The sequence below is a fragment of the Rousettus aegyptiacus genome, unplaced genomic scaffold (genome assembly GCF_014176215.1).
Source record: "Rousettus aegyptiacus isolate mRouAeg1 unplaced genomic scaffold, mRouAeg1.p scaffold_m13_p_3, whole genome shotgun sequence".
NCBI classification, from domain to species: Eukaryota; Metazoa; Chordata; class Mammalia; order Chiroptera; family Pteropodidae; genus Rousettus; species Rousettus aegyptiacus.
The window spans coordinates 152,936,408-152,951,177 of record NW_023416306.1 but is presented as its reverse complement, the minus strand read 5'-3'; the positions used below and the strand labels follow the sequence as shown (position 1 = coordinate 152,951,177).

At 35.2% G+C, this 14,770-nt stretch overlaps 1 protein-coding gene across 4 annotated transcripts in view; it reads right to left on the bottom strand.

Moving 5' to 3' along the window:
- Nucleotides 1–578: 578 nt before the first annotated feature.
- Nucleotides 579–14,770, bottom strand: part of YLPM1 (YLP motif containing 1) — a 57,412-nt gene continuing 43,220 nt past the window's right edge. Inside the window, exons 17-21 of one of the 4 annotated variants that reach the window (XM_016134359.2) lie at nucleotides 12,746–12,826; nucleotides 9,605–9,656; nucleotides 4,503–4,633; nucleotides 1,312–1,494; nucleotides 579–987 (exon numbers count right to left, since the gene is read on the bottom strand). In XM_016134359.2, coding sequence (XP_015989845.1) covers nucleotides 1,348–1,494; nucleotides 4,503–4,633; nucleotides 9,605–9,656; nucleotides 12,746–12,826 — 411 coding nt within the window. In that variant the 3' untranslated portion in view covers nucleotides 579–987; nucleotides 1,312–1,347. Of the gene's footprint in view, nucleotides 988–1,311; nucleotides 1,495–4,502; nucleotides 6,538–9,604; nucleotides 9,657–12,745; nucleotides 12,827–14,770 lie in introns of those variants that run through there. The other 3 variants (XR_001595542.2, XR_001595541.2, XM_036238417.1) reach the window with 3 other exon arrangements.

Here is a 14,770-nt window from a genome sequence, read left to right as displayed (position 1 = left end):
TGCTTTCCAATCATGAGCAATCTGGCAAGAACCTGAAAACAGGCTTACAGGATTCCTGCCAGAGGGCTCTCCATCTCCATACTCCTTCCCAACAACCTTGATTAAAAAATCAATAACTCAAGTTCAGCAGTAAGGCAATAAGCTTCTGAGTTCCATGGAGTACATTAGTTCTGTCCATCAGGAATCAAAGTCAAAGCAGGAAAAATCAAAACATAACAGCATGAAGGGAGAAGTAAAAGAGGAAGGGAAAAGGAGAGAGAAGAAAAGAAGGGAGATCAAGAAAATAAAACACAAAAACATCATGTTACAGAACAGATGTGCTCCAGGAAAGTGATGAATATGTGAAATTGTCTCTACTAGTCTTTAAGATACAAAAATAGAGAAAGAAATCAGTAATAAAATAAAAGTGAGTGTTTTGAACATCACTGAGCCTTGTGTTACAACATATGTTATGAAATCATTGAGCTACATAATATTCAGTGGGAAAGAGGTTTGGGGATGTACAGCTAGCATGTAATTAGAACACGCCATATTAAAAAAGCAATAAAAATAAAATTAAGAAAAGAGAAAAGGGCCCATGCTGTATAGCCTATGAATCTCATCGGCTTTATCGTGAAAGTTTATTGTTTTTAATCGTAGTACAATCAGCTACCAGTTACATACAGTAAAAAACAAAAACAGCCACAAAGCAATGATGATATAGTCCGTGACATTGTACAGTGGAGAAAATATTTTGTTGGAATCCTCCAGCAGATCCCCACCTGGCTTCAGCAGTTAAGCTATTACCCCCTCCCTCCCCACAATAGTTTTTTAAAAAATTAAGGTCTTGCTTAGGTACAGCAAGATTCTAATACCTCTTGGGGGACACTGGAGAACTTTAAAAAACTAAAGCAGTAGAAATAAAACAAAAACTGAAACGTGGAAGCAAGGTGACACATAACGAAGCTCCATGAGGCCTTGGCTTCAGATCACCTCAAAGCGAACCACCTGGAAAGAAAAGAAAAGGCTGTCACACCAGGGGAAAAAAGGCAGACCTCAGTATCTATCTCATCACTCCACTCCTTTGCAAAATCTACAGAATCCACGCTTTTCTCAAGTCTTATATTTTTAAAAGTGAGTCACGATGCAGAAAACTGCTTCCTTTTCCAATACCTTGTATTGTAAATATTGGCAACTAGCACACACTTACTCTTTTAGAACCAGAATATATATAGAAAGCGAAGCATTTCTAACAAAACATGCTGTCTTCTTTATCTCAAACCTTTCAAAACAACCACACAGCAGGTTACTTATATGAATATGTACCCTTACCTTAGAGGAACAATGACTCCGTTCAAAAACTAAGTCTCATATATATTTGGTTCGATTGAGGGCTTTTTCAGCCAGGTGACCACTTTCATCTGTGATCTTCTCCCAATCAGTTTGTCCGACCACAAAACCTATGGCCCTTTTCCTATCTGCATCCTTCTTTTCTTCCAGGTCTGCCCATCTCACCTAAAAAGAACACAGCATTAGGCTGGGCTTCAGGGAAAATAAATATGCACAGGGCCTCTTCCCTCTCTGGACAGTCTAAGGGGTAGGATATCTAATATGAAACTAGGAGTTTAAAACATTAACAATTAACTGGGAGAAAGTTATAGAAAGAAAACTTAAGTTACAGAAAGAAAACTCTCCAGTCAACCACAAAGTATTAACCACTTCAGCTCCCAAATAGTTCAGCTCTCAGCGTGGCTCTGTCCATCCCGTCTCTTCTGTCATTCCTTTTTAGTTCAGTGACCTCATTCTATAAACTGAAGTAAAGCACTAACCTCTTCCTATCTGTATTTGCACTTCTTCCAATCCATTCTGCGAAAGTGATCTCCCTGAAATACACAGTTGTGACTCTCATCTGCTTTAAATTCTTCCCCTACCTACAGAATAAAATCCAAGCACACAGGTCCCCCTGAATCTGGCCCCGTCTAACTCTCCTGCGACACCACTTGGGCAGTGCCTACAGGATAACAACTTTTAGCCAGAAATGGCTCTGTAAATGACAGCGTCACTCTTTATCTTTCTAGAGGTTCTGTGATTGAGATTTGCAATCTCATTTTTTTTTTGTCATTTATTTCAAACTGTAAAAAGAAATGTTACAGTATAGAAAAATTTTGACTAACACTGCAAGGTCTGAGGTACGTATATTTTGTCCACTGTCACTAAAAATATTTCTAAAATAACTGAGTTCAGCAAATAAAAAAAGGCAAATATTTACCTTCCATAGTTGTCAACAAAGAAACACAAAAAAGTCCATTTGAGCTACCATTTTATGCCCCACAAAGCAAGTGAAACTTAGAAAAAAAAAATTATATTTTAAAATCTAACCATTTTAGTAAAATCCTAATTGGATTAACTCTAAGAATGACCTTTTCTTATAGTGGAAGTTAATCCCACAAACTCACTTGGTATTTGTAAAAAGCTGAGTTATAGAAATCAAGAGAGCCCAGGAAAGGAACGGGCAATGAATTCTGCATTCCTTGCCACCTTAGCATCTCCTGGTGCTCTGATGTTGATTCTGGTGAGCGGTTTGGGAGTTAAAAACTATCTGAAATGAGGGTGTGAGGCAAGGGAGGAAAGTTAAAGTGAAGCCACTTTAAAGAACTAGGATGTGTGCAGCTCAACTGTCCTTGCTCACCCAATTTACAAAGTAAATTACATGCGATCACATACTCCTTATTGAAGAGGGTGACAGTTACTTAACTAAAAATAAACAAGAGCAAAATATTTCTCATTTGAGATTATTCGTTATTACTAGAACTATACCAAAATATTATTCCTAAGGAAAAGCTTTTTCTACTGCTGCCTGAACCTTAAAACCAGAATGGAAGTATCAATACAAGTAGTCCTGGGTGGAGCTGGGCACATAAAAAAGGCCACTAATCAGATCTCCCTTTCCCACCCCTGCCAGCCACACAAAGGTGGGCCCAGGGACTGTGAGATATTTGAAAGACCTTTGAAACCTGGAGTTCTCTGTAGTGGTATCCACTGTAACAAAGTTTACTGGCATTTTTATTCTCTTACAATATTCTTTTTCTAGTAAAGTACTGAGGAAATTAATAAAAAAGCAATGATGTATAAAGATAAAGAAATGACACACAACCTCATCCTTAATTAAAGAAATGCAAAATGAGATACCTTTTTTTTCACCTATCGGGTTGTCAAAAGTTAAAAAAAAAAAGCCTGATAACAGCACTGTGGGGGCAAGTGTGGAAAAATAGGCATTTACTTACATGTGGGTGTATAAATAGATGTAACCTTTCTGGAAAGCAATCTCACAATATCTGTCAGAAATGATAAATCATATTCTATGAGCTTGCAGCTTTAGCGCTAAAAATCCACCTTAGGGATATATATCACTTTCAAAAAGATGCCAAGACATATACACCATGACTTTCACCACAGTATTTATATTAACAATAAAATGAAAACAGCGTAATTATCCACCAATAGGGGACTGGATAAATAACTAATTGTACAAACAATGGCACACTAGGAAGCCATTTAAGTAGACCTGTATATACTTATGTAGAAACCTCAAGATAGATTAGCTGGAAAAGGCTTATGCAGATCATATATAATATAGTCCCTTTTGCTTCATTATTTCGTTTTAGATCAAAAGTGTAGAATATATACCACACTTTTACAGAATTTGACATCTATGTAGAAGACCTATCCAATTTAATTTCTCTGCTTCCTTTCACAGCAAAACTTCTTCAAAAAGTTGTTTACATTTGCTGTCTGTCCTTCTTCATTTCCCATTTCTTTTTCAATCTGCTCCAAACTGGATTCTGTCCTTCGACTCTCTAAGAAAACTTGACTGATTGTTGATTAGTCATCAATGATCTTCATGTTGCCAAATCCAAGAGCTACTTCTCTGCTCCCAATTTACTTGTCTTCTCTGTATCATTTAACAATGGATAATTCTTTACCTCTTGAAACATTTACTTTTATCTAACTTCTAAATTTGAGTCCTGAGTCCTAGTATCATTTCTGACTTATTTGATCCTTCACTAAACTTTTTCACTCTCAAACCTGACTCCCCAGTTTTCTCTAACTTAGCAAACGGCACCAAATGCATAGAGTGCTATGGCCAGAACCCTCAAGAGTCACCTTTGATTCTCTCCACTCCCTCTACATCAATTCATTAAGAAGTCCCACAGATTCCCTTTAACAATCTACTCTGCACCTGGTTCTTTTGCCCCATGACGGAATAGCACAAGCAGCTACTTCAAACTACTTTAAGGCTGACCACATGCTAGCCATGTGAGGCTGTTCTCTATTTTTAAGTTACTTGTACATTTTGATCTGATAATTTGTGAGGTTTGACTCATTTTTCTGATGTGTAATATGATATAATATAAACTAAATTGCTCTAAAAATAGCATTCACACGACTGTCTATAACTTTCTAAAACCAGATTCCTAAATAGGCCCTTCGTCTTTTGGCAATTATTGACAAAAGTCTCTTACCCTCTTCTTCCCAGGCTCGGAAGCACGAGTATCGTAATCATCAGGGAGCTGAAGATAATCTTCCATCCTGCTGGCAATTGCCTCCCAGTCACGTTTCCTTTTAGTACCAGTTCTCAAGCCATCCAACTTGTCTGAGGGACAAACACAGAGCCGCAGCATTAAGGAAGAGTGTGAGTTTACACACGACACACAAACAAGGGAAAAGAAGGCTGGAACACTGTCAGAGGGCACATCCACATTTTTGAGAGCAGCATCACTTGCAGATCCAAACTATCTTCTTGGCTGAGATATATCAAGTTCTGTGCAATTTCCATTGTTTATTTGGTGTTCATACTGGTAGCCATTGTGATGTTGGTTTTAGTAACAAAAACAGGCAGAGTAAGAAGAGGCACTTGTCTCCCATTCTCCTTGTCCTCCACCCCCCAAATCACAACATTTCTGCTCTCATGTTCTGAAGGAAAATGCAGAGTTGGGTTTTTCTAAAATTAATTTCTTCCATTCCTTTTTTTCTTAAACACAATATTAACAGCACCCACTTGATCTGCAATCACATGTGACACTGTGTTATATGAAAAGCAGGTAGTACAAAAACTTAATGAGCCAAACTAATGTTTTACAAGGTTTCAGATTAACAGTTTCTTGGGATTTAGACCTCCGTGAGAAGATTCACCATGAGTTAATGTTTATGAGTAAGGTGATTATACAAATCGCCACTTTCTTTGGTTATACTATGATGTGATGTTGACCATTCTGAGGCTAATGGCTAGTCAGCCAAAGTGAACAGATTTGAATTTTCTTTCTGAATCCTCAATCTGAGAGGGCTAAGCTTTCCAAGGGCCCCGAAGCGTAATCAATGAAATGAACAGGGATTGTTGATTCAGAAATTATGATATAAGTTTAGGTGTCTTCAAAAAGAACACACAATGAAAATGTGTGGTCTTTTTTTTTTTTTTTTATTAGTTGTTAATACTGATTTTGAATTCTACATATGAAATATTATGATAGATATTTTTAGTTACATGGAAGCACCACACTTTTGAATCATCTGTAGTTATACAAAAACACTATTATTAAGTAGGTCAATAAAGGAAAACCCTGAAAACTTCAGAAAAACAATAACCACATTTCATTGAACTCCATAAAGGGTGCAGAGTATATATAACAGAAATCTTTGAGATACCAAGTTAGAGAGAACTTACTAAGAAAAGTACAATGGAAGCAGTGGCAGAAGAGAGGGTGAGTTTATGTTTCAAATGCAAAAGTTTCACACACAACTAATTGCACCATACCATGTAGGCTACAAAAACCAGTAAGATTTTGCGTACTTGGCAAAGCTTTTATTTCCTAAACCCCTCCCCCACAAAAGCGGTATTATTGAAAAATCAGCAAGGCAAACTACAATACTTTACAAAACTCAAGAAATTTTTATCATATCACTTTGGAAAAATTTTAACAAGGATGAGTTCAAAAGAAACAGTTTCCTGATCTCCTCTGTAAATCACGTGCTGCACCAAATGCCTCTATCTACATGTATATGACAGGCCATATTATACAGGATCTTAAAGAAGAGACGCCCTTGACTGTACAGGGACATAGGATGTAGTATTAGTAAACCAACAAAGTCCCACAAACAATAAAACTGTTCTCAGTTCGACAGTGTACAGTATTATTGAAGAGTAGGAAGGTTCAACACGCTTATTAAATAAACTTCAAAGGATTCCCCAACTAATAAGATTAACTTTGACATTAACACACTTTAAAAACTTTTTCATATTTCAATTCCAAGAAGAGAGCATGGCCAGGCAGCAATGCAGAAGGACAGTGTGACAACTGCAAGAACTTTTCCTCAGACATTGGGTATATGACAGGAATTACAGACCAGGCGTCCCATATTTGCAACATGGAAGTTCAGAAGAGCATGTATTTCTAGTCTGAACACCCCTGCTTACAATGTTTAATGTGAAACTTTATTGTGCACGCATGCTTAGTTTCCTTCCTGGGCTGAAGAAAGTTCACACTTCTTCCACATGGCATCCTGGAAACCCAAACACACAGATGTATGGCATAAGGTGAGGGAAGAGGAACCAGGGGTGTTAGTTACAGAGAAGACTGGTGTCCATTACACTCATACTAATGGTTTTCAGACATTTGAGTTTCAAAGATGAAGTTTTAAGATGAAGATGAAGGTTTAAATACCCAACTTGGCCAGTCAACAGATCTTTAAAACAGTAGATATTATTATATCACAACAGAAAATTTTTTTTAGATTCATCTATATATTTTCTAAAGATCAATGGTGTTTCTGAAAATTCGTTCCTAGTGAACATACAAGGGTTATGTGCTTATATATGCAATAACTGCATGTCAACTGTGAAGGGATGAAACTTCCTGACAAGTAGAAGGCCAATACACCATAGCTCATAAGCAGAGACAAATGACAGAGATGAGAAACAAAAGGACTTGATATGGAGAAACCTAAATCATGTCATAAGTAGTTTTAATGCTGAATCTCAGCATCTGATGCAGCATATAACACCCACCCCTGTATTAGGGTGCTTGGATCCCAGCTGGGGAGGAGTCAATCAGATGTGACTGAAGGGGGGTCACGGGCAGAAGTCTTCAACATCTCCATGACACCCATGAAAGATGTAGCTCAGACCAGTTCTGAATGTTTTGTAAATTGCGGCACTTCTGATTTAACACTCAAATATGGGCTGAACTGTATACTGTATTTAATGAACACAGATTAAGAATCTGCAATGAGATTTAACTCGCTCCTTGAAAGATTACAGGCAAGTGAGTATTTTCTCATTGGCAGACTCATTTGTGAACCAAAATTCCTCAGTAACAAATTCAGCTCTTCTGGCTCAATGTATGCCACTGCTAAGGCTTGATGTTTCTATCCAGCATAACCATGTTACCAAGAGTAATTTAGTGTTGGTAAAGTACTCAGAAAAATAAAATGTAGCTGGTAATCAAATCTATTGAATTTGTTATAATAAGGAAGGCAATATAAATAGGCTAATTCTCAGATGATGATTCTATTTTAGAGAAGAATTCTCTTCTCAATTGGCTCCATGGACCAATCTCAAAGAAGCAAGCACTTTTAATAATGCTCACACGCAGTTTGCCCTTCTCCATAGGTGAATTAGCTCTCAAGATAACACAGTGGTGCAAGATGCAAGTCATACGAAACGTCAATGACATTCATTAAAAATAAACGTCCAACTGCAAACATGTTAGAATTTATTTTCTAGATTCGTTACTAGATCGTTAGTGTCTTTCACTGAAATGGTTTACTTAACAAACCCATTTCTGGAATTCATTGTGTAACATTCTGTCTTTAAAATGGATGGAATTCTAAAATGCATTTTCTGAGAAGCAAATGGTAGAGAGGCCAGAATTTTCCCCAGAAACCAATACTAAGATTAATAGCGTATTTTTTTGAACAATCATAACTAAATTCCATTTCCCTTTCTCTTTAAAAATTAGAAAGAAAAATAGAAAATAGACTGGCTCAAGTTTAAAAGAGCATTATCCTAGATCATATATTATATAAGGCCTATAGTTATATGTTTAACTAAAATATTTATCACTTTTACAATCCCTTTGTCTCTTTATAATCCATCTCTCTTTGCCCCAAAAGATAATCATTATTCAGAGAATCAGAAAAGGAGGACATAATCTTTCAGGTTATCTTAAAAGTACAGAACTTCAAACATTCTTAATCTAATGTCAAAACAAACAGACCTAAAGCATTACTATTAAAAATAAGTTGTGATTATTATTTTCCTATATACTTAATTGCACTTAGATACTTATAAAAGCTTTAAACGTTTAAGGAAGGAGATAACTGGTTATTAAGATTTCCCACGGAGGGAAGACTAGTAGAAAAATATGTCAGTAACCACATTTAATTTTCACATGATACACATTAGAAAAAAATTCTAGACTTTACAACAAAGCACTTATCCCAATAATATAGTACACTACAGTCTATGGAACTATCTTTTAACATGGGACCCAGTCAGTATCAATTGCCAACACGATCAGCTGGGAAACATAAAAGGCATAGCCTATGCGACTATGTATAAAATGCACACCTCTGATGTCAGAAACACAGTGTGTCCCAAACAGTAAAGCAGCGAATGACTCAAATTTATCCTATGAATTTAAGACACTTAGCTGGGTACTTCGGTTCTGAAATAATACAGCATGGTACCAGGAAGAGAAATGCAGAGACTGACAGCCATACTTCATACATTGGGAAGGTTGATCTCAAAAAGTCCTTATCGTATTTCCCTAGATTATTTATTAATACATCTAAACCCTCATGTTAAATGGCTTTAAGTGAGGTAAAAACAAAAAAACTGAAAAAATGTTTTGCAGTATTACCATAAAATATTAGAGGAAAATCCATGGGACGTGTATGATTTTCTGCTGATAGAGAACCTCACAGTAAGCAACTCCAAATTTTTATTTACATAATCATTTTAACCAATTTATCTTATAATCTGGCACTAAGGGCAAGGTGAAGGAAAAATAAATGGAATCTTATAAAGCAGGCTCCTCAAAAATCTTAATTATATATCTACCACCTCCTATGTAGAAACTCTAATTTATTTTACAAGGAAAATAACTGCCTTTTAATTAAATTAATTTTTATAAGTTTTAATATTTATTATGATTACTATTACTACCCAAAATATTCATAATATGGTTCTACTTTGAATTTCAGTTAAATATTCTTTTAGAAAAGCAGAAATCTCATTGGCACCAACATTTCTGATTAATATCAAAGAATGGATTTCAGAAGTGATGGTATTTTATTACTAAATTTATCACATATTTCTGCTTACTCTAAAAACTTTAAATGGTACTGAAGGTAATTTTTAAAAATACTCTCCTTTCACTCTGCCCCAAGATATAACTAACTATTTAACCTGAAGGCTAGCAAAATAGACTGAGAATGTAAATAAGGTAGGCCAAAAATCTTGATTTAAGCTGAAGTTTTGGGAAATTTGTTCTTCTTATAGCAGAAAGATCTATGACCATTTACCATCAGGTATCACATATAAAAACAGGAAAAAGGAAATACCCACCTAGCTTTGCCTCAGATGTGTCCATCTCCCATTTGCTTTTCGGAATGTAACCCTAAATCGTACACAGAGAGAAGCTCGAAGGGTTAGAAAAAGACACATACATGCATATCATTTTTGAATTGGAAAAGCATTAAAACTGGGAATGGATTCAGTTTCCACTCACTAGCTATAAATATATCTTTAGGGAAAACACAGTCTCATTATCTTTGAAGAAACTGAATTACCAAATTCACCAAACTTCACTGCCCAGATTTCAGAGTTTGTCACTTTAGTATAGTATCATGAAGGCGCTTTGAGGCAGCTACAGTTCAAGACACACAACTGTAGTCTGAACAACAGCTGTATAGTAAATACGGTAAGAATGTATGGTGGTTACTGTGCTAACATTAATATTATTCAGATAGCAGAGGATTTATAATACTGGGATATTTTCTAATTCAACTGCTATTCTCAAGCGATAATAGCCATGAGGTCCAAAGAGTGTTTTTCCAAGAGTTACTTTATAGTGCAGCGTACTTGTAAATATTCAAAAGAAAGGAGAAAACTTGGTATCACTGAACACAACTATGAAGTTCAACTTCATTTTAAATGACTCAATTCATTTACTCGTTAGATCTTATAAAGACTAATTTTCATGAATCAATTTCAGAACATTTCTTTTCCATTAGTTGGAAACTGATTATTATTTCTGATATCTTTTAAAATTACATTTTCCTATTACATGAAAAACCAGAAATCTCCACAGGCAATTTATATCTTATTTAATAAAATAACTAGGTGGTTTATTTCAAACAAAGTCCTGTAAGCTTTTCAAATTTCCCAATGTACCTATTTATCTACATAGTAATCCTTTCAGTTTATTCACCTGGCAAGTATATATTTTTTTCCCATGTTAATTTACTACGCTTCCCCTCTTCATCTGGATTCTAGTCTCTATTTAGACCCTAAAATACGGAACTTTAATACTAGGACTTATTACGTAGAACAGATTCTTCAAAGTATCAATGTATCTCTCTACTATTAGGAATGTTCAAGTTCATAAATATACTGACACACAGGTAAGTTGGGAAGTATGTTGAACATTTGATGACAATAGCTTCTGTGCAAGTTTACTAGAGTATCATTGTTCTTCCTGGAAACCTACAGGTCTTACACGTTTCTAGTTTTTAAGCCAGACTAATAATTCAATTTCACCTCATTAGGTAGTATTTCAGGTTATAAATTATACCATCTTTTTCAAATAGATTTCGAGAACAAACCAAGACAAAGCTATGTTGAAGTGATGGTGCTAAAAGTTAAGTATCAATGAAATTTGTACAAGTTATACCTCAAAAATCATCTGAAAACCTTAAGCATCACTAGAATAATTATAAATTCTGAGACGTAGCTACTAGGTTCACTGAAGCACTAATGAAGGCAAAATATCAAATCCATGATCCCCAAAAAGGATTCTCTTAACCAAGAAGTTTGACTTTCACCCAGCTGTAGTAATCAGCACAGAGTAGAAAATGCAAAGTTTATTGAGAATTGCATTAAAATGGTCTGAATGACATGAGACTTGCTCTTAACCCTTTGGTTAAAATTCTCCACGAATCTTTTACTCTTGGAATAGAAACCAATAGTAGAAGATCTGGATTTTGCATTTTTGAATGGGTTAAGAGAAGTTTTAAAACAAAGATAAGCAGAACGAGTATATTAACATCCCCTTGCTGGAAACACCTGTTGTTACTTAGAACTACATCATCTTTTCACTGCTTAAAATGTTAAGCCACTTAGAAATACAAGAGATAGTCCAGCAGGGTAGAGTTCTAAGGCTTCTTTGCCATGTTTCTGATGTAAAAATATAGTATTTCGGTGTGTTTTACTTTTTAAAAATAATAGTACATTCAATTAAGAGTTCTAAGTTTTGACCTATACCTAAGCAAGTCAGATATTATGAACCAAATCCTGAATTGAAATCTCCACAAAAGAAGACAGATCTTCAAAGAGCTACATTATAGACTTCTCACATGGTCACTTTCTGTACACACGCTGCAAGTAGGCACATCAGAACAGCGTGGACCTTTAGGTGAATTTACTGCCTACATCTTAATTCACATATGTCGAAATACAATCTAATTAAGAAAAATACTTTGTGTAATGAAAAAAAAAAAACATACTGAGACTCAAATGCCATTAACTTTCAAGCTTATTTTTTAATCCACATAGGAAATCTAGGAATGTAGAGGATAACACCATCTCTATATAAACACAGTTTCTATCCATAGTCCTCTATATCACACAAGGGTTTAATGGGACCACTCCTTAAAGAGTCTGTATTCTCTAGCAGGGGGAAGTAAGAATCAGGGTTCTCCATTTGTACATTTTCAAAATATGAGAAGTAGCTTTAGCAAGGGCTAAAATATTAAATAAACCAAATAATATTTTGAATTTAAAAGGCAACACTATTCCAAGGAATTGTTAATTTTGTACCTCATTTAGCGAACACTGAAAAGCAATATAAGTCACATATTCATGAATGACGGGAGAAGGCAAACATCTCTAAGAGGTGTGATCAAAAGCATTTAGAGTAGATACAGGGCAACTTTGAACCCACACTACATAAGCCTCTAATCAGCTTAAGCAAAATGCACTGTCTACACATTGAATAATTTTCCCCATCACTTAAAAGAATGAAACGCAGAACAAATCCAGCAGTCTGTGGCAACCCTCTGCCTCCTCATTCATAAGTTCTTCTGCCTCAGTTGACAGAAACTCAATTTTGAAATCTTGTAGCAAAGACAATTATGCACATGTTGGGTAGGCTGTGCCACAAACCTGCTGGAATGTAAGAATGCTCTTTCATAAGTAATTGATTTTCTTAAAAAGTATACTCCCCCCTAAAGTCATCCACAAATAGATGCGTGAGTACAAGGGTAAGTAGCTTAGCATTCTTAAAAATTTTCTTATAACACAGTAGAGGGTTCTTTTGGTCAGGGGAAAAATAAAAAGTATCCAAAAGTCTCCTTTAAGATAATTACGGAAACTTTTACCATTAAGGTGCATATCAACAGTAATAAACCTGACCACAGTTCTGAATTTAAACCCCTAAGAACTTTAATAAAGAGACACTTTGTTCAAAGTGGTTGGTCTGTCTCCTACCAGTTCGTTTTCCTCTTCCTCTGCATCTTTCTTTTCTTCCTTCTGTTCTTCGATATTTGCATCAAAATCTTCCATCTCTACCTACACCACCCCAATAACCATAAAAAATAAAAATAACAAAGATTGATTTAACATCTAGGAAAATGTTGAATCCCTCATTGATATCTGAAATGACCATGGCGGCCCAAAGCAAGACAGCACAGACTCATTGCTACATATTAAGTAATTTTTAATACCCTAAACTTTGAAACAGAACTGATAATAGACAGAATAATATTCCTACCTTTCATTTTCCTGCAACATCTATCTTTATAATTTCTTATGAAGTATAATAATCTGTCCTAAGGTGATGGTTATCTGTTTTGAATGCCTACGAATTGCTAGGATTTCTTTTTAAAATCTTTAGCAAGTTTCCAATGAAGTAAAACATATGATTCAAATTTCAAAATGTAAGAAAGAATATAGTGAAAAGTACAATGATAGTAGCTTGGTCCAGAATGGTAGTAGTGCAAACAGAGCAGATGGATTAGAAAAGTATTTATAAGGTAAAGGTGAAAAAACTTATAGACTTCATGGTGGAGCGACAGGGTTGGTTAAGTACTGGTATAATGGAGAATAAAGAGTCAAGGATGATGTATCAAGGATAATGTAAAGTCATAGTTTCAGCACCGAAGTGATCGGTGTGTCTGTTTACTAAAATAGAGAATACTAGAAGAGGAACTGGTTTAGATGAATTGCATATTGGGTAGGTTGAGTTTGACGTGTACTAGGGTAATAAATGTTTTTAGGTAGAGAATCTGGAAAATGACAGACTTACTTCCACTCAGATATGATTGTTATTAAGATAATGATAAAATATATTCCAGTCTTTACAATTTAATATTGAGGGCACATAAGTGGCAATCTGAACTACCAGAAAGATTGATTATCCATATAGAATGTATAAAATAAAAATAGAGCCCTAAAGGACTGGGTAGCAGGAAAAGCCAGCAAAGGAGACTGAAAAGAAAAAGCCAGAGAGGCCAGAATAAAACCAGGTGAAGTGGAATCAAAGAAGCCAAGAGAAAAATGTTTTCAAGGTGGTGGTCAACTTGTCATATGTGGCTACAAAATTAAGCCCCAGGAGAAGTGAGAATTGTCTACTGTCATGGAAATCTTTGGTGAGGGTCTCTGGAGAATGCTTGAACAGAAGCTAAAAGAAAATGGGTAGAGGAATGGCATAAGAGGTAAAAACACACAAAAATACAATGACAATACTAACTATAGAAAATTCTCATTCATAGGAGGAGATTGAATAAAACAGATGTATACAACTGATTAAAAGAGAAAACTCCTTTTCCATGATAAAGATTTACTTCCACCAAATTAATAATTTAGGCAAGAATTATCAATGAATAAAAATTTGCTGGGGAACAGAAATTAACAGTTTCAAGGTATCCCCCTACAGATTACTTATGACAAAGAGGAAAACGTAGAAAAATGTGATGGATTCCATCTGAACCAAGTCATCAACATTTAAAATCACCGATAATAAAATAAATTGACATAATTTGGCTCCTGATATGATGCGCTGAGGACACATCACTTATTTAGTATTCTTATTGATGTTTAACCTCAAGCTAATCATGTGGAAACATCGGACAAACCCAAACTGAGGGGCATTCTACAAAACAACTGGCTTTACTCTTCAAAAATTCTTGTCTCTCTTGACAATGACAGGGCTGGAAAACTATTTTTTATATTAAAGGACTGGATTCTGGATTTTTAAAAATTGCTATGAAGCACCATTATGGGAATAACTGGTGAAATCTTAATATGGACTGTATATAAGATAATTCAGGAAATTTATATTACTTAATGTAGCATTTTATCAATGTTAAAAGTCCTAAATTTGATCACTGAGACTTCCAGTTTTGCAAGACAATGCTCCTGTTCTTGGGATACCATTGAAATATTTAGAGGCGCAACTTAACTTTCAAATGGTTCTACAAAAACAGTGATAATAATAGTAGTAATAATAATAAG